This window comes from Excalfactoria chinensis, chromosome 6 (genome assembly GCF_039878825.1).
Source record: "Excalfactoria chinensis isolate bCotChi1 chromosome 6, bCotChi1.hap2, whole genome shotgun sequence".
NCBI lineage: Eukaryota > Metazoa > Chordata > Aves > Galliformes > Phasianidae > Excalfactoria > Excalfactoria chinensis.
The window spans coordinates 8,903,706-8,929,376 of NC_092830.1; the positions used below are offsets into that span (position 1 = coordinate 8,903,706).

The 25,671-nt window shown below is 43.1% G+C and overlaps 1 protein-coding gene across 1 annotated transcript; it reads left to right on the forward strand.

The window, feature by feature from the left end:
• The first annotated feature begins 14,754 nt into the window (after positions 1-14,754).
• Positions 14,755-19,116, forward strand: LOC140254027 (uncharacterized). Its single transcript, XM_072340206.1, has 6 exons — positions 14,755-14,970; positions 15,114-15,195; positions 15,466-15,764; positions 15,859-15,912; positions 16,003-16,337; positions 18,505-19,116. Exons 1-5 carry the CDS (start codon positions 14,755-14,757, stop codon positions 16,318-16,320), a joined length of 969 nt encoding a protein of 322 aa, XP_072196307.1. The 3' UTR covers positions 16,321-16,337; positions 18,505-19,116.
• The last annotated feature ends 6,555 nt before the right edge of the window (positions 19,117-25,671 follow it).

Sequence of the window (25,671 nt, forward strand, 5' to 3'; positions counted from 1 at the left end):
TATTCCTTTATTAAAAATATTTAAGTATTCATTTTTTATATTAGAGTATTCAAATGTGCAGAATGCAGTGTAACTGTGGGAAGCTTTAGGGGCAGTGCCCATATCATGTTTTTACACCCGCGCTGTAGAAGACTCAGTGTTTACCCATTAATGTAATTCATAGTTCTGAAAAACGAATAAAACAGTAATAAGATGAACTTTTCAAATCTTACTTGTCTTTCCAGTACCAGAGCATCTCTTAGTTGTGCAACACTTCATATGGTCATCTGCTGTTTCTTTTCTTTCTTCCCAAGGGACGAGTGTGCTCCAGCAAGCAGGATTTAGTTGTTTTGATTGCACAGCTGTTTAGTTTTAGTTGTATGTGCTAGAGACAATGTCCTGCATTTGGTGTAGAGATTCACTATATTTTTGATTGCATCCACTTAGTGATTCATTGAGGATGTTAAAAATTACTGGAAAATATTGTTCCTTGTTTCCTTTCAGAAATGAGTGAGCTACCAGTGAAAACAGAGTTGCCCATCCACTTGTTGGTGGAGTCTCTACTAAAAGAGCTCAGCTATCTGACAGATTACACCTCAGTTCACAGCACCTTTCAGACAAGACGTAACTTCTCTAGTAGATGATGGTGTCAGATAATATCTGCAGAAATGAAGGATGAAAGTGACTGTACTGGGTATCATCTGATACTGGATCCAGAGTATGTACCAGTTCCTTATGATTCTTCATAGTAAGGCAGGGAAGATATTTAAGTCTTTGAATCACTTAGAAACGCATCCAAAATTTTGAGTCATCCTCTGCTAAGCTGATAACTGAAATCAAGGAGGGTTGATATGTGCTCTAAAATGGGAGCTGTTTTTCATTGTGTCCATTTTCTGGGGGTGGTAATGTGTTTTCTTTCTTTGTATAAAAGCTAAGATTATTTCTAAGTGCCTAAGAAGAACTCAGGCTATTAAGATGCTGAGGTACTTCTGAAAATCTTGACCTACAGATGTTTTGAAAGTTTTTACAGTAACAATCGACAGAAAAAATATATTTTGATAGCAGATAATAACATCTATCGTATATCAAAGATACCAGTCAGTTTGTTACCAAATACAGTCTAGACTGGAACTATTAGAAGGGTCAGTAAAACTGAAACCCTCCTAGTGATGACTGAGCCTGATGATTCTTGAGTGAATACAAACTGGATATTCTGCTGCCACTTGGGTTTCTGAGATGATGATTCTACTGCCTTGCTCATCTTACTACTCAGTTCCTGACAAACGCTCTGGCTAATCTGGGGTTAAATGGTATCTAAAACTGAGTGAAGATCCTGTACAGTACCTCAGTGTGTTTCTATTATTGCTCTTCTAGTGTGTTTTCTCAGATCAATTCCTTGTTGTCCTTTTACTGTTATTGCTATTTCATGTCATGTAGCACACTGGGAATTGAAGAATTAATGTTGGCTCAAGACATCAGAAGAGAATTTCTGTAGTATGGCAGCAGAGACTGAACCTTGGACCAATGTCCATTACGTGTTGTTGCTGCGTGACAGATGGCAGCGGAGGAACATGGAGAAACTGCCATTTCACATCCAGGAAGTGTGTATGAAGATAAGGTGTGTCACTGAATTTCTCTGTGGGGGAGAAAAATGGCACCCACTGACCTTCTTTGGTGCTTGCTGAACTCATGTGGGTGGTGTGTAGTGAACTTCAGTGGTGACAATGACCTGTAGGTCACTTGTGCTGGTGCAGATTAGGACATGCACAGCATGCAGCCTCACGTTCGTAGCTGGCAAGAATGCATAGCTAATGGTGGTGGCTATGTTGACAAATGAAGTTTTGTAGCTGAGAATTTGCTCTACCAAACAAAATTACTGTGCTTATTTTATCTGTTGTGGTTTCCATTAAAATAAAAAGGAGGCATCACATGTGGCCCCATGAGAATTTGTCTTCATTCAATTCAGCCAAGACAGGTTGGACGCTGGTGCGATACACCGTTTGTACCACAGCCTGTTCCCTCAGGTCCTGGGTTCCTTTCTCCAGGGCAATCCATCTGCCTGGGTTACATCCCAGGTGGAAGGGAATTGCCTAAAAGGAACCTTCTCCTCACAGCTCAGTTATTTGTGCTTCTGATGCATAGAAGGGGCGTGCAACGGGCATAGCCCATTGGTGGGAGCAGCATATACTCTGTAATCATCACTGTGTCTCCTCCCATAGCCGTATTTTGTACCATTGCTACAACGAGGAAGAAAGTAGCAAAGGACAGAATGAAAGGAAATAAGCAATAATAAAACAATAGCAAGTGCAATCATGGTGTCGAGCCATACAGCTTTGTGGTTTGTTTTTTTTTTTCTTCTCATTAATAAAGTGGTGGGAATGGCAGAAGAGATGAGTGGTGCACAGATGATTAAAAAGGGAGAAGCACAAAAATAGAGATCCCTGTTTAAGAACATATTTTATTTTTTTATTATTATTATTATTATTTTAAAGCACTTTAGGAGAGAAACAGTGGATGCTCAGAGAAAAAAATAAAATTGAATGTCAAATTTTGTATTCCACTTCAGGACAAGCCGTGGCAATAGGTGTTACAAGTGAGAAATCTCCCTTGTAACTTCATGGCAGCATATTGCAATGAGAGAAGATTAATATATGGAAATCTTAGTCTCAAATCAAACAGATAAGGAGAGGAACGTGAGGCCTCTCCTTGTCAAATAAGATGCAGTCACAGTTCAAATGAGCCAATGTGGTACGGTGGCTCTTTGTCTGGGAAAACGCCAGTTGTTGTCTTTCTAATAAAAACAGTGCAAGGGGGTCTCCTGTAATCAGGGAAGCTGACACTTGGCTGCTGTTTTTTCAATTTCCAGATAAAAATGATACTTGCCAAGTCTGTAATCCTCTGCAGAGCTGGCTTGAAGTCCGCCGTGAGTCTGTGAGGTGAGAAAAGCTGCTCAAAGCAGCTTTTGCCAGGGTGAATCGGGAGGGGGTGTGTGCAAGGCCTTCCTTGGCTGGGTGGATGCGTGCCGAGTTCCTTTGCGATGTCAAGATTCCCTTTCCCTCCGGGAGGGGGGCTTGCCGCTCTGCAGGTCTAATGGTGTCCCCGCTGATGTTTCAGGAGCTGCTGCAGAAGAAAGAAGAAGCGGTGTGGAGGACCTGCCAGGCAGGAACTGGGATGAAATTGATTCTGTTAACTCTCATTCTCATTCAGTTCGCTTTTCCCTTTTAGTACCTCTGTTGAAATGTATGAATTACTCTTGCTTGTTCCTTACTGTTATCTTTCTGCTCTGAGAATAAATGTTTATGTTGGTTTTTTTGTTTGTTTTTTGTATTTTTTTACAATGATATCTGGCTTTTATCTCTGTCCTCCTTAGAATTTTTCTTTTGAATTACACCTCTGTTAGCACGAAGCTTCTACTTACTGGGTGGTTTACTTTCATGCCATTTGTTTCTTTCCTTCACCCATATGGAAGATCCTTTTATCTGAGCTGCTGATTTTGGTGTCCTTTCTTTGGGTTGTAGTGGTGACTGATATGGCACAGCTCTTCCCTTATTCTGCCCATGTCCTTTGTCAAGCAGGCTGTGGTTTAGTTTTTCAGCCAATTAAGTTGCCTTCCTTTTAGGAACACTTTTCTGACTTCTTCCTTTGCAGTTTTTCAGCGGTTAATGCTGCTCTGTCTGCTGATGCTTTATCCCTTCTCTTTCTTTCAGTGCAGTCTTACTGCACATTCTGCACTTACATGGCCCTAATCAACGTGGCTGGTGATTTTGTTTTTCTGAAGTGCTGTGGTTTAATTTCGCAGGTGGTTTAGTCCTATTGCAGTTTTTGGCTTCCTCCCCTGCTTCCCACGTGGTAACAGTCGAGACTGGGATGAGAGGGGGAACAGGTAGAAATAGTGAATTAAAGATAAAAAGAATTTACTAACGTACAAAAAAGAAAGGGAAAACTCGATAATGGCTATGGTACGTACACTCATTTATTTATGAGTAGCAACTGTTAACCACACAATTGCCCAGCCCCCACTGATCGATGCTCAGTCAGTCCCCGAGCATCGGTAGCGTTCAGGCTGGACATTAGGAAATATTATTTCTCTGAAGGAGCGGTCAGGCAGTGGTATGGGCTGCCCAGGGAGGTGCTGGAGTCACAGACCCTGGAGGTGTTCAAGGAATGTTTTGACGTTGTGTTGAGGGAGGCTGTTTATTGAGAACTATTGGTGATATGTGGATGGCTGGACTGGGTGATCCAGCCGTGGTGATTCCACGATTTAGTAGGCCAATGTATAATCTGATTTTTCCAGATGCAGTGTATGGTAGGGGATGTGATATAGGAACTCAGTGCTGTGTTCTTTTGCCCAGGTGATTCTAAGATTGTTTCAGGACTGAGTCCTGTTGTCTGACTCAGTTCTTTCTGGGTTGCCATGTCACCAGAAGGCTTGATTTTCAGGGCCCAGGACAGTAATTTGGGCAGTAGCAAATGAGCATGGTGTCTGTTTCCAGCCACCTGCTGGTTGCTTCCACCACTGGAAGCACGTGGTGCTTGGTTGGCCAGCAGCTGTAATCCTTTTGCACATCTCAAAGTTTACTTAATGTTAGGAGTCAGAGAGCTTCTTTGTGTTTCTTCCCCTCCCATTTTAGTAATGGCTTTGCTCAACCTTAATCTTGACTTAGGGGCTTCTCTCCTTGTTAAATGTTTTGGCTTTTATAGATATCTTTTTCATCTTGCTTATAGGGGTCAACAGTTAAGGACACTGATTAGTTCTTTGGTTGAACTGCTGGACTTATTATCGGAATTGGAGTGACCACAGGGCTAGTTGTGAGGCTCATGGCAGCTGCAGGAGCCTTTAGAAGGGTTACAGTACCCACAGGTCCATCACAAGCACTGAAGCAATTGCAGGGCCTGTTGCGGGGATTGGAGCAGCTGCAGGATGTGTTGCATGGGCTGGAGCAGCAGCAGAACCTCTCTGATCTCCCCCATTCTGTTCTCAAACGAACATTAAAAAATGTTTTGTCTGTGTAATGGAATACTTCAGTGAAGGTGTTTTGACAGCTGTCTCTATGGCAGGGCAGGTGGTGGGAGAGTAGTCTCCGTGTATTCTTTCCCTCCAGTAGATTCTTTCATTCTTGTGTTTGGTTGATGCAGAAGGGGAATTCACAGCACAAAGTGCTCACTAGAAACCTTGTTTTTTGAGAGGGAAAAATGCTTCATTATTTTTGGAGGCTTTTTAAAACTATAGAAAATATTTCCGGTATTAGTTATCTGAAAGGACATTTGGGCAAAAGAATGAGATGTGTTTTATCCCTTAACGATTGTTTGTACTCTTTAAATAGAGATGAGGTACTCAAATGTGTGGAAAGTTGGGTTTCTGTTTAGTTTCTCCTTTAGGCGTCCTCTCAGCACCAACCACCTTCTCTGATGCTTTAAAATTGGAAACAGAGAACTGAGAAGAGTTTATTTAAATCTCTGAGGATACGGCAGTAGTCCTGAGAAGAAAGAGAAGAAGTGGGTGAGCCTGAGCTACCCTCTGCAGTGAGTATCAAGGCAGAAAATTAATGTTTTGGCTGGCCAAAAGAAGATATGATGTTGCTTTTATGCTTTTATGTTTATTATTTATTATCATCCAGTATTTGATTTTTACACCATTTTCCTTTTTATAGCTTTAGGTCATTCAGCGTCACTGAGTTCAGTGGAAGAAACGAATCCCATGGATGTATCTTCTTAGCTTTAAAACAAGAAAGGGATTTGAATGTTTTGCTGATCTCAAATCCACCGTGAAATCTTCAGTGTGTCTCCAGCTGTAGGTACGTAAATACTACCACTATTATATCAGGAGGCGGTTGATGTTGTTGTCACAGCTGTGGTCGAGTGATCTGAACTTTTAAAATAAAATAGAAGGTAAGTCAGAAGTGTACCAAGATGCGAACTTTGACTGATGCAGCTCTACCATGGGAAGCTTGACCCAGTGCAGTGGTTGAAGAAAGTTTTTCACGAAGCTTTGAGGGGATCCCATTACTGTGTACTAGAATTTGCCCATTTTTACACGCTGGAATGATCTCTTAAAAGAGAGCCATCTTTCCATGCAAAGAATTGGAGAACGTGTGAATTGCTGATGGCAACAAACTGTGTGTTAAAGATGAAAGATCAGGTCAGGACTCTTGACGCTGTAAGATGTACAGGTTGTAGCTTCATTCCACCCATTTAATTCACAGCTTTTGTATTGTTGTGTAGTTTTAGCAAGGTCATCCGAGCTTTTGAGAGGATAAGAATAAAATATGGAGAGGACAGTTTTTAAGAACCAAGCTGGTACTTTCTCTGTTTGTAGGATTTCTCACAACTGAGCCACCAGGACATCTCCAAGGAAACCAATACGTTTAGTTGTTCTTTCTACCAAAGGACTGCTAAGCAGCCTATACTGCTGTCCACAGTTTGCTGTGACATAATTGCTGGAGCGGAGAATTTACAAGCTTCCCTTTGCTTCTCCAGGCTGAAGTGTTTAACTCTGCTTTCTGTTAAATGGATGAGGCTAAAGTTAGGAGGACTCTCCTGTATTTTTAAGGAGGCTGTACTGATATGATTTTTACCTGAGTATTTCATGAAGCATATTTTTGATGCTGAAGTGGCTGTGAGATCAGTGGTAATGAAAGGGTGTTAGCATGCGATATGTATTTCTGTGGTGTATTGAAGTTGGAGGTATTCTTTTAAAGTTCTTCAAACAGCTCTGTGGTGAGGATGATGTAAAAAGACACATTGACAGAGTGTATTCTGGTGAAATGTTCACAGAAGCAGAAAGGGTTCCTGCAAAGCTGTGGTTTGAGGCCAAAATGCAGAACCGTCCAGATATCGCTTGTTATGTAGCTGGAGTTGTTCATAGGTGTCTTGTATTTTAAAATGCAGTGGGGAAGCACCGGGATCTATTCTGTCTGTTTCTTGATTAAGCGATGAGACTTTACTGGAGGTCAGCTGATGTGTAAGGGAATTCCAGCCTTGGTAGACTAACAGGTGATGCTGCTTCAACTTTAGGTCCCTAACTTTTTTCTTTTAGTGAAAGAAATGCGAAGTTAATTGTCACAAGGGAAGTTTAATGTGAAACTGAGTGAGAATGGGGATAATCAAAGGAAAGATTTAGCAAATTAAGTCCATATATTTGATAACCCACAATAATGTTGTATTCCTTCTTTCTTTTTTTGATGCTGTTGTTGGAGAAAAATCTTGAAAGTAGTTTTTTCACTGAAGAAGTAACTTCCTGCTGGAGGCTGACAAAATGGTAGAACAATATTCAGCCTATTTCATAAAATACAAAACTTCATTGTGAAACGTGGTATGTAGTCCAGTTCACCTGTCTTCCACTTGGCCTTAGAGTGATATGCATGTACACAGTACATCTCAATTTGCCTATAAGAATAAAGATGACAGAATTAAAATGTCTCAAGTGAAGCACTCTAACATATCTATGCAGAACTGGGGAAGCCTCCAGTGATTTCCAACATCATGGGACACATTTTCTTTCTGGTAGTTTAGGGGCCTTTCCATTAATGTCATATTTTATGCATTGTTACACATAAACACACATAAGTAGATATCACATACACACACACACACACACATATATATATATATATATATCACATATATATGTGTGTATATATATATATATTGCTTGTATGGTTAGAAACTGAGAACGAAGTTCACAATGGACTGGCATTTGTAAAATGTGTTTGTTTAGTATTTTTTTGGTAGGGGCTAAGTAAGTTGTTTTTCAGAAATATCCCCTACCCGTGTTTTCAGAAGAGTAAAAATAGCAAAATGTATCCTGTTCTGAGAGAGAGCGTTCATTCCACAGTTCTTTTAAATTGCATAGTATTAAATAAGCAGTAAAATAGATGACTGTCACCAGGAATAAAATCAAGGCAACTGATCTTCACAGTCCTTCTAAGGACTCTGAACTTTGCTGAAAAGGGAAAACATGATAAACAGAAGAATGATGTTTTAAGATGCTGAAGAGAATAGGCTGTACGAATGAGAATCAGTGTGCGTTTTAGATATGCTGCCAGGTGGATGAGACAAAGGTGTGCATTTGTCAGCATTATTGCTCTTAGGTTTTGATTGTTCCAGCATTTTGAAGAAGGTGTTTTGGAAGGGATGCACAAATTTCACAATCATTTTTGTACCACTTAATAGAGGTTGTCTATCCACAGCTCAGAGGAACAATATTTGTGTCCCTCATGTGCTTCACAATAACCTTTAATCCTTGAAATCCTACGTACTCTGTCCCACAGCTCCTGCTGTTTCTGAACTTAACTCCAGATTCTTGAAGGCAGGAAGAAACTTTCTAGTCAGTTGAAAGATATTTGGCTGACCATCTGTTTCCAGGATCTAATTATCTTTTTTTTTTTTTGGGGGGGGGAAGAGGGGCAAGAAGTTCACATTGTTCTTTATAATGTATATATGTGGGAAATGTGATTACTGTATGAATTGTGCAAATGTAATTAAAGATATGGTCACATTTTCTGCCACAAAGTAGTTCCTGAATTTCACCGGTGTAAGTAAGAGGGAAATGAAGTTCAGCAGTTGTCCCTCTCATCGTGACGCTGTGTCTGTAGGCTTTACGTGGCTTCAGAGATGCACCCAAAGCCATCAGAATCTTGGTCTTGTAACGTGAGGTTTAGACAGCGAACTTTAGACTGCAGATTGTTGGAAATGTTTCCACAAAGGACCATTGCTGAAGAATGTTCCACTAAAAACATTTCCTTCCTTTCTCTTCTTTGTTTTCAACTTGTAAAAATGGATGTTTTCAAATGACTTTCTCTGGTAACCTTTCCTTCATCCAATACATAAATTATCATCTAAATGAAGAACAAGAGCCACCCAAAATCAGCCTACTTCAGACGGGTATTTGAGCCTGTTTCACTTGGATTCTGGATAAGAAAATTCAGCACTGGTCAGCACGGCTGACTTACAGCAACACGCTGGTGACATTTTTGTGGGATCCTGAGTTTTGCACAAGTGGAAACGCTTGGTTCATCTCAACACCTCCCAAGCAGCGATGAAACCATTTACTACTCTTTTAAAGAGATGCTGAAAAGAAGGGGATCATAAAAGGACAGCTTAATACACAAGTAGAACTGCTAATTCACTTCTAAATGCAATTTTTTTTTCTGCTTATAAAATGATCTTTCATTAGGAAGACTGGTTGAAGTCTTTCAATCCGCTCCACACTCAACAAGATTTTTAATTTTATTGTTATGCATGTAAATCAGAAAGTCTGCATGCTGATGCCTTTTTTCCTTGAGACTGAGCTTGTTTCCCTCTGCTTCTAATCTGAGTGAATTTCTGAACAGACCGCAATATAGTATAAATTAATAATTTCCTAGTGTCATGTATTCTGATTGGGCTATGATTGTTTTGCATGTTAAGTTTATGGATAAACAACTTAATTTGTACATTGTTAAAGTGAAAGATAATTTTTGATTAAAACTGAAGATTAATTCTTTCAGTTGTTCCCTGTCTCAGTGCATCTCTGCTGGACGCGGTGCTCTGCGTAGAAGATCATAGTTTGCTCTGGAGTGCCGATGTGCATGCATGACTTTGAATCCGGTTATTCCCTTGTGTTCATCTGTGGGATTTGACGGAATAACCTCACTGCAAGAAGCTGAATAGCATAAGGGAATCTTTGCAGAATCACACCAACTTCTAAATGATTCTCTGTAGTATGAAACATCCCTTATTCTTTTCTTCTGAATCCTCTGTTTTGTATGCTTTCTTTGAATGATTTTTCTCCTTTCTCACCATCCAGTAATCAATACTAAGCTGTTTAAAGGTGCTATGACAGAACATTCTGCTTTCTTATATGAATTAAGATTTTATTTTGTTAAGCAGTATAAGATCTCTATGCATTTCTTTCCACTTTTTGCTGTGATATTCCTTTCTGTCATTTCAAGTGACTCCACACTTGTCATTTTCATCACGCTGGAAGCGCAATCCGTAACTGAGAAGTGGGCTCTGAATTTGTTTGGTTGGCAAAAGCCGTGGTCTAAAAAGGCATCAGAGCCCTTTCAAAATGTTACGATGGGTGCTCCACAGTGAGGATTTCTGTTTGCATTCTACTGTGAACCATAAAACTAATACAATGGAAAGAGATGTTAGGCATGCTCAGAAAGGCCTGCTCATCTCTAATAATGGCTTCACAAGGCACAGCTTGGAAGCATATTTTCACATTGAAAATGCAATTATATTATGCATTATATAGATTGTTTTCATTATGTTACAACGTTAATTTCCTCTATCAGATGGTTGCAAATGATGACTGGCATTTTTGCTACGTATAGAATTAAAGGAATGTTAATAAAAGTAATAAGGGCTGAACTGTCCCGGCGTTCCTGTGTGCGCTACAGATAATAAGCTAAATATCCTCACAGCACAACAGGAGGGCTTTACTAACTGGAAATCAGATGTTTCGTGCGCAGCATGTGAACTTATTTTGTGACTGTGATGTCAGCATGTCAGCCAGAAATGCAATCTTGCTGATAATTCTCAATGGTCCCTTTTATGTGGCTTTAAGCAAAATTGTAAGATGAATTGCTGGCATTCACTCACACACCAGATAATTAATATATTAAATGTTTGATTTCTTGTTTCTTCCTGTGTGTATACATACATTACAAAATGACCATACGTTGTGGTGTAAGGACATCTTAAAATTGGGCTTCTGATTCTTCGCTTAATTTTCATTTTTTGAAATAAAGGTATCCTATTCCTTCTCATTTCCTTAGGGATAATATCTTAACATACTGCCAGCCTTCTGCGTGCTATTTCTAACAGAGAAATGGGTGTCTCAATTTGAAAAGTGTATCAGACAACAACCGGCCCGGCGCAGACCTAGAAAGTAATCAAGATATTCATCTTGCACTCTTCTATGCCGGTCAGCTGCTGCCCATTCCCTTATTTTTGTATTAGGGTTTCTGCCTGTTAAGCGGCCACTTATGTACTTTATTGCCACACGAGCCTGGAAGCTGGGAATGGAGAGTCACACGGGGATGTATATCCCACAGCATTGGAGAGTTTGGAAAGCTTCCCCTTTTCCCGGGAACTATCTTTTAATAGTTATTCAAGGGCAATATGAATTTCCAACTCATCATATTAGAAGTTCTGATGTAACTGAAAACTGTGATGGTGAAAGATGACATTGTGGCCTATGGCAGAGCAATATGAGGGACCCAAAGCTTCATTTGGATTCTGAATTCTAGCAAAGAATCTTGAGGAGATAATGAATTATGTCATTAAACGTAAACATGTTTTACACTGATTAAAATGCATTCTGCTATGGGTGAGAGTACAGGAAACTTGTGTTTAATATCACTCAGAATGAAAAGCAACAGATCCTGACATCTCCAAATTAGGGTTAGGGTATCAGTGCATTTTTTTTTTTTTCTGTTAATTTTGAGATATTTTCCAGGATGTTCGTATGTGACATAAACGCTTTCCTGTTTTTAAGGGAATTTGATTCATTTTTGTCCACCTTACACTTAAATCACGGTGCATAACAAAAGCAAAGCATGGCGAACTGACAAAACAAAAACTCCCCTTCATCACTCAATTACTCGAATGGACATTTGTACCTCAGTCAGTATTAAAATAACAGAGGTTACTATTAAGTAATACTCACATGTAGCTGACAAAGCTGATAAAGCTTAGGGGGACAGAGGGCTCTGCGCTCAGTAACAGTGAGCAGATGAAAAATCCCTGAGTTATTTTTGTGAAGTCTGTTGCTTTTGAAATCTATGGAAAGACTATCAGCACTCGGCTGAGCTTCTAAAATGCAGTGATTTCACATGCTTTGTCACACTTGAATTGTAAGGAAGAATGACACAAAGATGGTAACAGATATTCAAAAGATAATTTATAAGGGAAAAACTCACCAATATGGATGCCTACATTGGGAAATGCTGAGGCAATCTCCACCAGGAAGCACTCACCAAGAAAAGCTGCCTTAGTTATGGTCAGCCCTTAAATGAGGTCTAGAGGAGGTGGAGTCAAGCTCCACTCCTTCCAGGAGCACAGCTGAATTACTCTCACCTATGCTCCCACAACAAACCCGACACTTGCCTCAGCTGATCAATCAGAGTTTCAGGCTGTGATTACCAGTTTCCCATACATTAAAATATTCGGATGGAGATGAACTTTGTATTATCCGTTAGAAAAAATATCTATTTTCCTTGCAGTAAAGCTGACAGCAATACTTTGTCTTACCCAAATTTGCCTGCTGGTTAACATGAACAATTACAGTGATGAGAAAACCTGGTTTGTTCTCGGTTACAGTCAGAGTTTTGGTTTCTCTCACCAGAAGTGTTTGACTTTTCATCAGGCAGCCTAATGATTTTCCTTTGAAGGCTGCCGATCCCTTGTTGCAACGTATCCAGATTGATATTTTATTACAGAACTGGGTTTGTTGGCAGATTTAGTCAAATATTCTCACCGTACCTTTGATGAGTTGAACAGGATAAAATAGTTTCACAGCCTTCTTTGTAGAGGATAAAGGGCAGAGGCTGGAATTCATTTCTATTCACAAGATCTCAGTTATGAGAAATGAGGTTCTAATCTCGTGACTGGAAGAAGCTGAGGGAACTAATTTGCTCGTACACTTTCTCACTGCAATACATGACAGGTTCACAGCAAGAGTTTTTTTTTTCCTTTTCTCTCTTCCTTGTTCTTTGTTTTTTAGTTTGTTTGTTTGTTTCTATATGTGGGAGGTGTTGTTGGTTTTGCTTCTTTTCTTCTACCTTCCCAACTGTATCTTAGTATCAGGATTCCCTCCGGTGACCTGCAGACTCCAACTGCAATCAGACTCTGAATGTTATGCGTTGATTCTGAGCAGAAAAAAAATGAAACCATTTCATCATTCATGAATTAGGAATAGCACAGATTTACAGTCTGTGACCCAGGGAAAGTATTCTCACAGCTAGCGATCACTTCTCGAGGCTTCTGAGATCTAAACCTCCCATCTACCTTGTTATTCATGTTCTCAACCCGTATTAAACTGCACTCTTTCTTTCTAGTATCACATCAAAGTCGCACTACTTTGTTATTTTTTGAAGGAAATCCAGACAAGAATAGGTGTGGGGTTTTTTCCCCCTCCTTTAGTAACAGACATTGGTATCTGTATTGGGTTTCTGTGACAAGATTTTGAGAGGGAGGGGAGCAGCAGGAGCGATCTCTGTCACGGGCAGGGCTGCCACCCCCTCAGTCACCCCCCATCCAACCCAGGCTCGAATGCCTCCAGAGATGGGGCCATCACGACTTCTCCGGGCATCCCGTGCCAGCGCCTCACCTACCTGAGTAAAAATTCCCTGCCTCTTAATAACCGACCTAAATCTCTCCCCTTGTAATTTAAAGCTATTCTGCTTTGTCCTGTCACTATCAGGCTGTACACAAAACGCTAAATGGCAGCCAGAAACAGTGATGGAACACCTGGAGGGAAGTCCGCTTTGGGCCTCTCGGTCAGAATCTGTAGCCCAGGACACGTTCCCTTTGAGCACACGCACCCATTTGCAGGCAGTAGGTCCGGAAAGCGAGAGATGTATTCATACATTTACAAGCCAAGGAGTTGTATGTGCCAGTACCCGATCGCTGTAGTTCACAACTACATTAACTGGATGGCTTTGCCAGAAAACCAGCAGGCAAAGGTTTCCTCCCGCTGTCCCCAAAACATCCAGATTTCCAATTAAGACCAAGACTACTAAGCAAAGCGAGTTTAATCACTGAAGTCTTTACACAGTACCTTGGAGATGACCGAACTCTTTCCGAAAGCGTTCCTGCCCATGTATGCATCACATCAACATAACCCCAAGTAACACCGTACAGAGCCGTTCATAAAGGTGTGCTGCAAATGTCCTTCATCAGCTATTCTGTCAGGCACATCATTAACCCCTGCGGGTGTTTGCCACATCCCTGCTCCCATATTTCCACCTCCACCTTTAGTTTTTCTTCTTCAGTCAGGTACAAAGTTGTTACATATTTAACAATCTTTTTTGGTTTTGTTCTTTGGTTGTTGTTGTTGTTGTTGTTTTGGTTTGGTTTTTGTAGTTGTTTTTATTTTTTTTTCGCCTTTTTTTTTCTTTGGATGAGGGCCAAGAGAAAGCGTGGCAGAGACAGAAAGCGGACAGCAGGGGACTCTGGAGACCGTTAATGGCGGGGACGTTCTTTGGAAGGGTGTCTCGTGAGACGCAAAGCGATCCGTTCCAATTTGGCACAATTATTTAATTGATTTATGAGTCCGTCAAAGAGACGAGAAGGGGAAGCGCGTACTAAGCTGTCATTTACAGAAACGTCATCTCAGCCCCTAATTCAGATCTAGGGCTCACACGTCAAACCGTCACGGCCCCGGGCCGGCCGTAACGAGCCCCAGCCGCGCTAACGAGGCGGCGAGCGTCAGGCGGGGCCGCGGCCGCCGGGCGCAGCTGCGGCCGCCCGGGCGCGGCTGCGGTTCGTCGGCAGCCCGGGGGCGGAACCGCGCCGACGCCTCTTAAGCTCCGCCTGAGGCCGCCGGTAGCCACGAGGGAGTCGACGGGAATCAGCATTACGAGGAGCCGAAGCGGGTGGCGTTTCTTGGTCCGGTCTTCGCGTCGGTGAGGCCGAAAGGCGGTAGGTGGGTGTGTTTTTTTTACGCGTGTTTTTGGGCTTGGTTGTGATGTTTTTCGTTGTTTCGTTTCAGGCTGCTGCCGGATCTTTCGCTCCGAGGATCGTCCCTGACCGGTGAGTGATTCTATTAGAACCGGAGCCTAAGAGATGACGCGCTTCGGAGCCGTCTGGGGCTCGGCTTCCCCGACGGGAGACCGCCGGGCTTTCGCCGCGCTCAGTTTGAAGCCGACGCGGGGTAGCTGCCGGGCTTCCCCGGCTTCTGGGAGCCGGCACAGTGTCGCCGTCCGGCCGCCGTCACGTTTTCGGAGGGAGCCGCCGCTCGGTTTTCCGAGTCGCAGCGCAGCCCCGCCGCTTTCTCGGTCCGTCCCGAGTTTTTGAGCGGCTTTCTCGGATCCTTCCTTTTTGTCGAGCCGGAGCGAGTGGGACGGGGCCGCGTTCCCGCGGTCTCGGTGCCGCCGGGAGTAAGAAACGACGGCGAGAGAATCAGAATCTTTTTCTTTTCGCAGATCGCCCGAGGGTCGCGGCGGAGGCTCCTTTATGCCGGAATCGCTGAGGCGGTGGAAGCCTTGAGAGTTTGGGAGTTAATAGGTATTTGTGTTTGTTTTTGTTTTTTGTAGTAATCTCGCAGGTCCGCCGTTCGGCCGCTTCTATTTCCTCGCCTTTAGTTAGGCGCGGCGGTCGGGTTCCGACCCGGCGTTTCGGATGGGCCGGCGCGGTACCGCCGCCGGACGGGCCCGGGCGGAGAGGGACCCCGGGGCGGCCTCGCCCCTTCGGCCGGCGTTTTCGGGCGCTTCGGTCCGTCCCGCTTTCGGCGAGGGGGACGGGATCGTGTGTTCTCTCCTTTTCTCTTCTGTGTAGTTTCAGGAGCGTCGTCTCATTCTCCACACGGAGACACGGCTGGACAGGAACGCTGTCGTGGAGGGCTCACAGATTTTACAGAAATACGTTCCGGGGACGCGGCGGCGGAGTCGGTGTTGTGGCGAGAGTTCCTCGAGGGACGCGGAAACGAGGGGAGCGCCGAGGAGCGGGGCTCGAGCGGCCGGTCCGCGTGGGTTTCATTGCCGGGGGCGTCCGTCGCAGGCCGGGACCGAGAAGCGTGGAAATGGGCGTGCACGCATCCAAAAGGAGCTTCTCGGCTTCAGTCGTTTGTTCTAGCAGTAGGTTTGTACGTCCCTGCTAGTTGTCAAGAAAGTGAAATGTATCTTTGCAGGAGGTTCGGTCAGCGAGTCTAAGACTAAAATTTTTCTGCAGGTGACAGGAGACCGGGAGGAGCGCGAGGCCTCCGGAGCTCGTCTTCAATTGCGAGTAAGTGACGGGAGTAACCTGAACAAAGGGAGTTGGGGTGAGTGATTTGCAGGTAGTTTTTTACTCAATGAATCATTTTATTTTTGCAAGGGACTGGAGGACTGCGGGGTAAAGACGATCGGCGCAGCTTTTGGGAAGCGTGAGAAGGACGGCCGGCAGAACTACAGGTTTTCACTCTCCAGACAGGTTGTGGAGTCCTGTGGTCCCGGGATACTCAAGTTGGGCCAGCAGCATTCGCAATGGAATAACCATCACAAAGCCACGGAAGCAAGGGAGCCGAACAGCAGGTTTTTTTCTTTCACATCGCGTTCTGTAGCGGAGCATCGGCTTCGACAGGGAGGACGGAGGGGAGCAGGGGAGCGAGCCGTCGGACGAGAAGGTCGGCCACGCGAAAGCCCGTCGGGATGAGGATACGGCATCACCAGGTAGGGGCTGTGTTTCTTTGCCCTTTTTTTTTTTTTTTTTGGAGGTAGATGGAGCGTTTTCGGTCGTGCCCTCGAGGCGTGTGACTTGTTAGAGGATTAGGGTTAAGAAATATTGGTGTGGTTGTCCTGTAAGGGTTTTGTAGTGTGAGGTGCTATGTCTTAGAGCTGTTTAGTTTTGTCAGGTTCTAGTGCAGCTGGTGCGTCTGTCGATGCCGTGGCTGGCGGGCAAAGGCAGGAGAAGGGTCGTGCTAGAGTGTCAAGCGGGGTTCAGCAGGCGGTCGGTTGGAGGTTAGCACTGCGGTGAGGGGGTTGTTTTTCTATTGCCGGTTGGCCATAGTTAGTGGTTATGGTGGAATGTTTGTTAATGTTGCCGCAGGGAGTTGCAGTGGGCACGGTGGCAGGGGGTGAGTCAGACGGCTCGTTTGGATCAGGTTTAGGGGCTCGCATAGGTTGGCGTTGTGTTCTTTCGTGCGGTTTCTGTTAGTGCGGAGCCTGATGTCCGGAAGGCAGGGCAGATCGGTTGAGGCGTGTAGCATCGGCAACTTGTGTAGTTTTTGGTGTATGTTTGTTTTTTGTGTGGTTCGGAGGCTAGATTTTGTAGTGTTGTTTGTGCTTCATTAGGGGACGGAGCCGTCGGGGGTTAGCTCGATCGTGTTATTGTTGGCACCGTCAGTTTAGCGCATGCGGTGTCTTTGCATTTGCCTCGGTCAGCAGTTGGTTTTGTTGAAGGTCAGTTAATGTTTCTCGGTGAGCAGTTGGTTGTTTGTGTCTTGTTAGGACTTGGCTGGTTTCTGTTTTTTGCGGCACCGAGTTTTCTGAGTTAGTTTTGGCTGGTGTTATTTGAGGGAAAGTGTTCGTGTCGGTGAGCGTGCAAAGTTTTCGGCTTTTGTCAGCGGTCGTTGAATTTTCCTCGTAGTTTTGCGGTTGTGGTGTGTCAGGACTCGGTTTGTTTTTGTAGCGTTGAGTTTGGTATTTTTTTGGAGATTTAGTGTGGTGTTTGAGCATGCGGAGTTTGCTGCTTTGGTTGTTGAGAAGTTAGATGTTTGTGCGTTCGTTAGGACTTGTTTTTTTGTGGGGAAAGTGTAGTTGCTTGAGTTTTCTTTTTGTGTTGAGTTTGGTCTGTTAGGAGTTGTCTTTGTTAGTTTAGGCTGGTGTTTTTTGCGGAGTTAGTGTTTGAACATGCAGGGTTTTCTTTTGTTGTTTAAATTTGGTTGTTGAGGTGTTTGTTAGGTCTTGGCTTGTTTTTGTTGTTTAGTTGTCTTAGTTTTTGGCTTCTAGTTTTCTTTTGTTGTTGAAATTTCTTTGAGGAGTTAGATGTTTTGTTAGTGCTTTGCTGTTTTTTTGGTTGTTGAGGTGTTAAGTTGACTTTGTTAGTTTTGGTTAATTGTTTGTGTTGAGTAGTTAGGTTTTTTTAGGTCTTTGAGCTTTTTTTTCTTGGGCTGTTAGTTTTCTTCGTTTGGCCTTTGCTTTTGTGCTGACTTGGTTTGGAATGTAAGGGGGAAACTCTGGCTGCTCACTCTTGGAGTGAGTGGCCGGAGTTTCCCCCTTTGTCATGGGGCTAGACACTGGGTTTTGCACTATCTCTAAAGAGATATATTTTTTTATTTTTGGGCGGGACGGTGGGTTCATGTCGGTCTTTTTGCCGGTTGGGGGGCCTGTGAAGGCCCCCCCTGAGTGGGGGTGTGAGGGGGCCCCACCTGGCATAGGGGCCCCCTGAGTGGGGGTGAGGAGGGGCCCCACCTGGCATAGGGGCCCCCCTGAGTGGGGGTGTGGGGGGGCCCCTCCTGGCATCGGGGCCCCCTGAGTGGGGGTGAGGAGGGAAAGCCCCTTCTTCCTATAGAGGCTTCCCCTGAGTGGGGGGCAGCTTCTGCTGAAGTTGTCTTCCCTGTGTGCTTGACTGTTTCCTATGTGGTGATGGCTGTATTGTGGTAGGGCTCCTGGGCTGTAAAGGAGGCTTGGAGGAGCTGGGTTCTATGTCCTGCAAAAGAAGAAAAATGAATTGAAGCGTTAGGATAAACCAGAATGATGAAACAGCTTTTCTCTATGTAGTCACTAAATGGCAATTGAGAAGTAGCGGGGGTTGCCCTCTTAAAAGGGTTTAGTCTGAGATACCTGAGAAGGAGTTAAGTTGCTATTCTGCTCTAAGTGTGTCTTTTTTTTTTTCCAGGAATGCAAGTCAGTTAAATAGAAGAATAAAGAAGATGGTCCAGATGGTTCCTCGTGTCAAGTCCAAGGCTGACTTGAGTGCTTTTCTACATTTATATAATATTAAATAATCTCTTTGCATTAATGAGGTTTAACTCAGTATTTCTAAGTGTGCCTCCTTAAATGTGTGCTGAATGTAACCTGTAGGCAGACAACTTAAATTTTAAAAATAAAATATGAACTATGACTTGCTTTGTAAGACAAGGCTTTGAATTACTAATTATAAATAAAATAAAAATAGATAAATTATTATTACTTTGTTATTACTACTTTATTACTTAAGCCCAACTGTAGAGGGCAACATCAGGGTATAACTGTTCTCATTTCAGTGTGTACCACTGGCATATCTCTAAGCTCACTTCTGTAAGGTGAGAAGTTGGTTATGATGTCTGTCTTGTTTGGAGACAAAATAAAGGCTTATAATGTTCTTTCAATAAAGCTGTTGTGGCTGTCAGAGTGAGTGCTGTGTGTTGTCAGATGTGAGTGGGATGTCTTATGCAATTAAAGGAAAGAGAAGCCTCGCTCAAGACTTTGTACAGAGGATGCCTGTCTGTCTTTGAATAAAACAAAGATAAACCCCACAGTAATATGTTACTTACCTCAATAAAAGATGTGCTGGCTACTTCTGGACTTGAGCCTTGTTCCTTTGGTGTGGGTGTTAGGCTGTTTATCTTGATTAAGGTAAAAGGTGATCCCTCATAAGCACGCCCAGTTGTTATGTTGCATAGCCTGTAGAAAAATAAATTGAGACTTAAATTCAAATTAACTAATGCAAGACTACATAACATATCAGATAGGCTTTACGCAACAAGTAAAACTGCAGAGTAATGATACCAGTGATTTTACTGTTGCAGTTGAACTTAGGGATAGAAGTACTCCTTTAATTCAGTAAAGCTTTGAGCTCTTCAGAAAACACTTCTTTCTACGTTACAGTTAAGTCTGCTGCCGATTTACTGTGGTTTCTCCCTAGGAAACTCTCTAGCTGCTGCTTTTCCTTTAAAGCCTTTGCCTTGAAACTTGGTCCCAAACTGAGACTTAACTGTAATACAAAAGGGGGTGGTGGTATTGTATCACATTGTTCCGACTGAAATAAATGGAACTGCATTCCCTTCTGCCTCTGTGTCTAAAAGCAAACAGGTTGAATCTTTTCTGCCGTAGTCTGCAGTTATGTACTGGCTACATGTTTAATAAATGATCTGTTTCTGCTACCATTGAAGTGCAACAGTTGTTAGATAATTCAGGACTGTGTGCAGAGCTCACTTAAAAATGATTCTGCTTCCCTATTGATATGAACAGCACAGCAGTACATTAGTAGATATATCTAATTAATAGTTCAAGAACATGTTAGAAGGCAAATGATCATCGCAACAAGCATAATGATGGATTGTTTTCCTGAGGAATGGTTAAAGTCTCTTTAACTGAGCTAATACATGCTTATAAGAAACAACAAGCTCATCACAATTACAAGTCTGATTTTTCTAGTAAACTCAAGGAGAAAACATCCTATTGCTCCTTGCTGCTCACTGTCAGTCTGTTGACTGCCCCGGATATTGCTGAGAGTCCGGTCCAAATGCTTCGGCAAAGGGGTTATGACAAGTGACTCTCCAGCACCCTCACCGTCTATGTAAGATCTAAACCAGCTAACAGATAACCAGTCACAGCCACACTAATAAAGTATGAAACTTGGTGCGTAACCTACCCTTTCCTTGAACACCTCTCGATACTGATTCCAAATCAGTAAAAAATAAAAAAAAAGCTAAAGTATTTATATATATATATATAAAGAGCAGAATTGCTCTTGCCAAACTGCACGTGCTTTGCCAGCCTCTCCTCTCGTCATTTATCCTAACAAACGCTTGCAGTCTCCTTTGTAGGGGTCTGAGTCAGTGCTTAGCTTTTTTTTTTTTTTTTTTTTTTTTTTTAAATATATATATATAATAAAAATAAGAGGTACAAGGAGGAAGGGCTGTCTGCTGAGATAGGACTGACTTTCTGCATCCCCCTGCCCGACAAGCATCTTCCTTACATACTCGGATAATACAGAACTAGAACACGGCACAGACGCCTCTTTTGTTATGCGTGCGCTCAGTGGAGCGAGCGGATGTTAGAAACAGCAAAAAAAAAAAAAAAAGGGAAGGCAAACTAGAAAGCAGAACTTATAGCAATTAATTACTGAATCAGAATTGCTTAAACCGTTGCAGTTAATGAGCCTATCCCCTTCATGCATAATGACAAACAGGTCACAATCAGTAATACAGATATAGCTAACAAGTACACGCAGCATCAAAGACTTTCAACTGCTAAAATCCAAGACGTTTCACTAAACACATTGTCTGCATAGAATCAGTACCAGTGTGTTCTACTACCAATACCCAGAAGGGCTGAACAGAAAGTAAGTTTTGTAGCTATGAAGACTCAAACAGCCAAAAACGCCCCTCTCTTGATCCCCTAGACTGAAAAACCCTCTCCCTTGTCACGCCGTGTGGGAGCTCCCACATTCTCTAGATCTACGCTCACGTGGGGAAGTCTCTAGTAATAGCCCTTCCGCATCAAATTGACTTTTCATGCTGAGAAGAGAAATTCCTGCCCTCAAAACCGTGCAATGAATGTCAAAGTAAGGGGATTTTTTTCCCAATTAAAGAGAAACCAAACCTACAATGACAGTAGGAGATCTTTTAAATTCCTTTATCTGATATAACCCTTCTCAGCAGTTTCTAAGTTCTTAATTACTTCACACATCAAAATCCAGCCATATAAATAGAAATATTAAGGCTACAGCTATTATCTTTGTAAAAGCACCGGAACCACTGCCGTGAGATCATGTAACAAAAAGAACAAGGCTTACCTGTCTCTGAAGATCTCGGCTCACTGAAAAATTTCACAAAGGAGGGATCTCGGCCGAGAGATCCTTCCTCGCTGGCAAAAGGCCCTCGAGTGAGGTCTGACAGGGGCAGAGCCTGGTTCCACCCTTTCCCATTGTTATGGTAAATCGCCTCCCCCTGTGCTCCCGAGACAGACCCGGTCGCCTCGCCCAGGTGCGGGATCGGACATGGATTCTGCAGTTCCCTGACAGTCTTGCAAATCTTACTGCTTACTATACAAGCTATATATATGTATACTATATATATATATAGAGAGAGAGAGAGAGAGAGAGATAGAGAGATACCGGTATCTATATATATATACTGGTATCTATCTATCTATATATCAATATATCTATATCTATCTATCTATAGATATATATATACTGGTATACTCCAGTACCTAGACACGCTGGCCTCGGATAAGTCAGGCAGAACCGCTTCGCAGAAGGAAGCAGAATCGTTTATCCTTCTCAAAGCCTTTCCAGAGAAATGGGATCCCCCAAACTTTGCCACCTTAGCAAAAGCTCTGCAAGAGCTTAACAAAAGCTCACCGGAACTCCAAGGACTCTGACTGAGCTCAGCACGTGAGGAAAGAAGGCTGCGGAGACTGTCTGACTCACAGGCTTTTTTACTGTTCTGTTTTAAATGGAACTCTGATCAAGTGAGATGATCACACAAGAAAACGCACTCCTCAAGTCGCTGTCTGACTTGCTGAACCCTCATCTCCTCTACTTGTGCTGAGATAGAAGATCAAATCTGACATTTCTCACAGAGAAGCCACTAGCAGAATTTGCTCGGTTCCCGGAAGGGGCAATTGTTTAATTAAAAGAAACCTCACAGTCATATGTTCAAAAGCTCACAGGTTTCCAACCCATCTTGTTTGCAATGCCAATACTCCAAGTATTTCACTTCTTTTACAGAGAAAAAAAAACCAAACACACAACACCACCATCAACAACAACAACACCCTTTCTTGGCATCTCAAATCATTAACCCTGCAGCATGCACTCTGCTCACACAAGTCCCAGTTTTCTTTACCCCACGGGGACGAATAGCATTCCCTAAGGCCCGCTCTATGGAGCAGTGCTCTTCAACCTCGTACCCGATGACGCAAATATTGGAATCGTGCGCACCCTAGACATGTTCACTGATGACACCGAGCTCGGTGGTGCTGCTGATACAAAAGAAGGGAGGGATTATCATCCAAAGGGATCTAGACAAATATGAAAAGCAAGACCACGTGAACATTACGAGGTTCAAAGAAGCCCGGTGTCCCGCTTGGGTCAAGGTTCTAGTGAATTAGAAGCTGAACGTGAGCACAACGGCACCCCCTTGCGGCCCAGAAGGCCGGCGGCATCTTGGGCCGCGTCAGAAGAAAAAGGGCGTCGGGAAGAGGGAGGTGACGGTCCCCCTCCGCTCTGCCCCGAAGGGCCCCGGCTGGAGTCCCGCGCCTGGGCCTCGGGGGGAGAAATACTGCCGGAGTGGCTCCGGGGGAAGGCCGCAAAAGGGAGCAAAGGGCTACAATACTTCTTCCAACGAGAAACATTGAGGGATTTGGGTCTGTTTATCACAAGGGACAAAGGCCTCATTACAGCCTACTAGCACACGAAGCGAGCTCATAAACAGGACAGACGCTGACCTGTTATGCGGTCTGTGTGATACTGTTGTACTGATGTGAAGTACAGCAATAACAGGAGGGTGGCAAAGCGCTAGGCAACCAAAGACGAGCCCGAACGCAGCAACTGCCACAGAAGCAGCACCAAAGAAAAGAAAAACGCCTCACCTTCTAAAGATCTCTCTACTACTCACAGAACTCGGGCAAGATGCTCTCACCTCCGCCGCCGAGTCTTAAATGAGGGCTGCGAAGGGGTGGATCCCGGCTCCGCCCCTTACGCTGCGGCGCCCGCACCTGAGCTCTCCCGGGTCGGCCCGGCCCCTTCTCGCCACGTGCTCCGTCATCGCTTCCAGCTGTGACTTGTCATCTCTGTTACAGCCTGAAAGAGACAGGATAAGGCAGAACGGCTGTAATTAACACAGGGGACATTTAGGTGACATCTGAGGAGGCAGGAATGTCTTACTCGGGGCGGCGAGGCGCTGGCGCGGGACGCGCGGAGGAGCCGTGACGGCCCCGCGTCCGGAGGCGTTCCGCACCCGGTCGGACGGGGCTCCGGGCGGCTCCGCCGAGCGGGTGGCGGCCCTGCCTGTAGCGGAGGTGTTCCGACGACGTGATTCTTAAGCTCTGTTGCCACCCGAGCCGCTCTGTCAAAGAAATGGACGCTGAGCCAATATTTCAAAATGATTTTTAACATTCGTCAGAAAACCCACAACCGACATCAGAATTTCCACAGAGGATTTTACTGCACAAAGCAGAGCCAGAAGAGATTTATTGCAGAGAAACGAAGCGCTCTTGGGGAACTGAGACTCCGTTTGCACGTGCTTCAACTCTGGTTCTTTCATTTTCAATTAATGTTGAGAAAGTTCTTTGTGAAATATTGGTGTGATTCCTGTCTCTTCCATTTAAAATGAGATGCGTTATTTTGTTTGTTTTTTCTTTCTTTCTTTCTTTCTTTTTTTTTTTTTTTTTTTAAGTAATATACTGTGTAAAGCAGGCCATTAATATTAACTCGAAAGGCCTCAAAGAAGAATTTAATGACAATTGGAGCTGTTCAGCAGTACAGAAGATCCCGGACTGACTCCAGAGTTACCCCTTCTTTAAAGAGCTTCTTACATACGCCTGAAAGTCATGTTAGATTTTGGTTTTGGTTTACTCTCACAGGATGATCATACATAATGACTCAGTATTTTTAGTATTAAAAACTATTCTTAAAATGGAATTTGTGTGAAATTATCTTCAATGTCTTGAACTGTAAACTTCTAAAGACAACACTAACAGCAACATTATCACTTTCAGTCTACTGTAAATAGTTTCCATAATGACTCTCATGTGCCAATAGAATAAATTTGCTTTCCAGTTGAACTGTCTTGTGTGAAACATGTTGCTTTCACTGAACGTGTGCTAAAAGAAGTTGGAAAAAAAATATTACAGACTTCACCTGGTATAAGAAAGTTATTAATTCAGTTAACATTTATTTAACTATTTATTTAAGTAACTATTTATTTATTAACTCTTTATTTTTTTAATTTAACTCTTTATTTAATTAGCATTTATTGTGTGTTTGTTGTTTTTTTGTTTTGTTTTGTTTTGTTTTGTTTTTCCTTGAGGATGATAGAGATCTCAAATGAAGGTCGCTGTTTCAGACCCTGCCACGTTCAACTGCAAAATCTGGATGCTTGCCCATAGCAGGGTGCATTTGAGCCCATGTGAAACATGTTTGCATTTAATAATAGAATTCAATATTAAATAATAATAATAATAATAATAATAATAATTTAATAATAGAATTCCTATTGCCCTCAAATACCTATCAAAGATAGTGCCCAGGAAATGTAGAAACTATCCAAAGGCTCCGATGCTGTAAGATATGTGTGTGTCCCCCAGTGGCTCTCCGACAGGAAGCGTCCAGCCTTTTGCAGCTATCGGTACCTAAGCAGACACTTAACAGGCAGAAGCCCTAATATTAAGATGAATGAAAGGGCGACAGCTGACCTGCATGGAAACCTGCCAGATGAAAAACTTGCTTAGGTTCTGGGTATTTACAGCAACCGCTGTTATCTGATATGCTTTTCTAATTGCCAGATGCCTTTTTCTGCTGGAAGTACCTCCGAGAAGACTGGCAACACATTACACATTCATTACCAAGAAAATGAGAACTAAGACACCTTTATTTCAAAATATTCTAAGTGAAAAATCATAGTGGAATCAGAGTTCCAATTTTAATATGTCCTTACATCTCTATGTATAGTCATTTTGTAGCAGATGTACAGGAAGAAATCAGGAAACAAGCCTTCAATATATTAATTATCTGGTCCGCAAGCGAAGGCCAGGAACTTCCTTAAGAGTTTCACTCAAAACCACACAAAAAAGACTCTCGAGAACCACCGGTGAGCTCTGATTTTTGGTTGACGTTGCAGATGTAAAATCAGTTCAAGCATTGAGAATGAAACGTTTGACTTCCAGTTACCAAAGCCCTTCTGTCAGGTTGTTTGGATACTCAGCTCATTTACCCATAGCACACAAAGGAACGATGGGACTGTACAGCCCTTCTTCTCACTTTCATTTTTATGCCTTCTTTTTCCGTAAATACCAAAGGATGTCAGTTGTCATTTGTGATCATCTGATAGAGAAAATGAACCTTGTAACACAC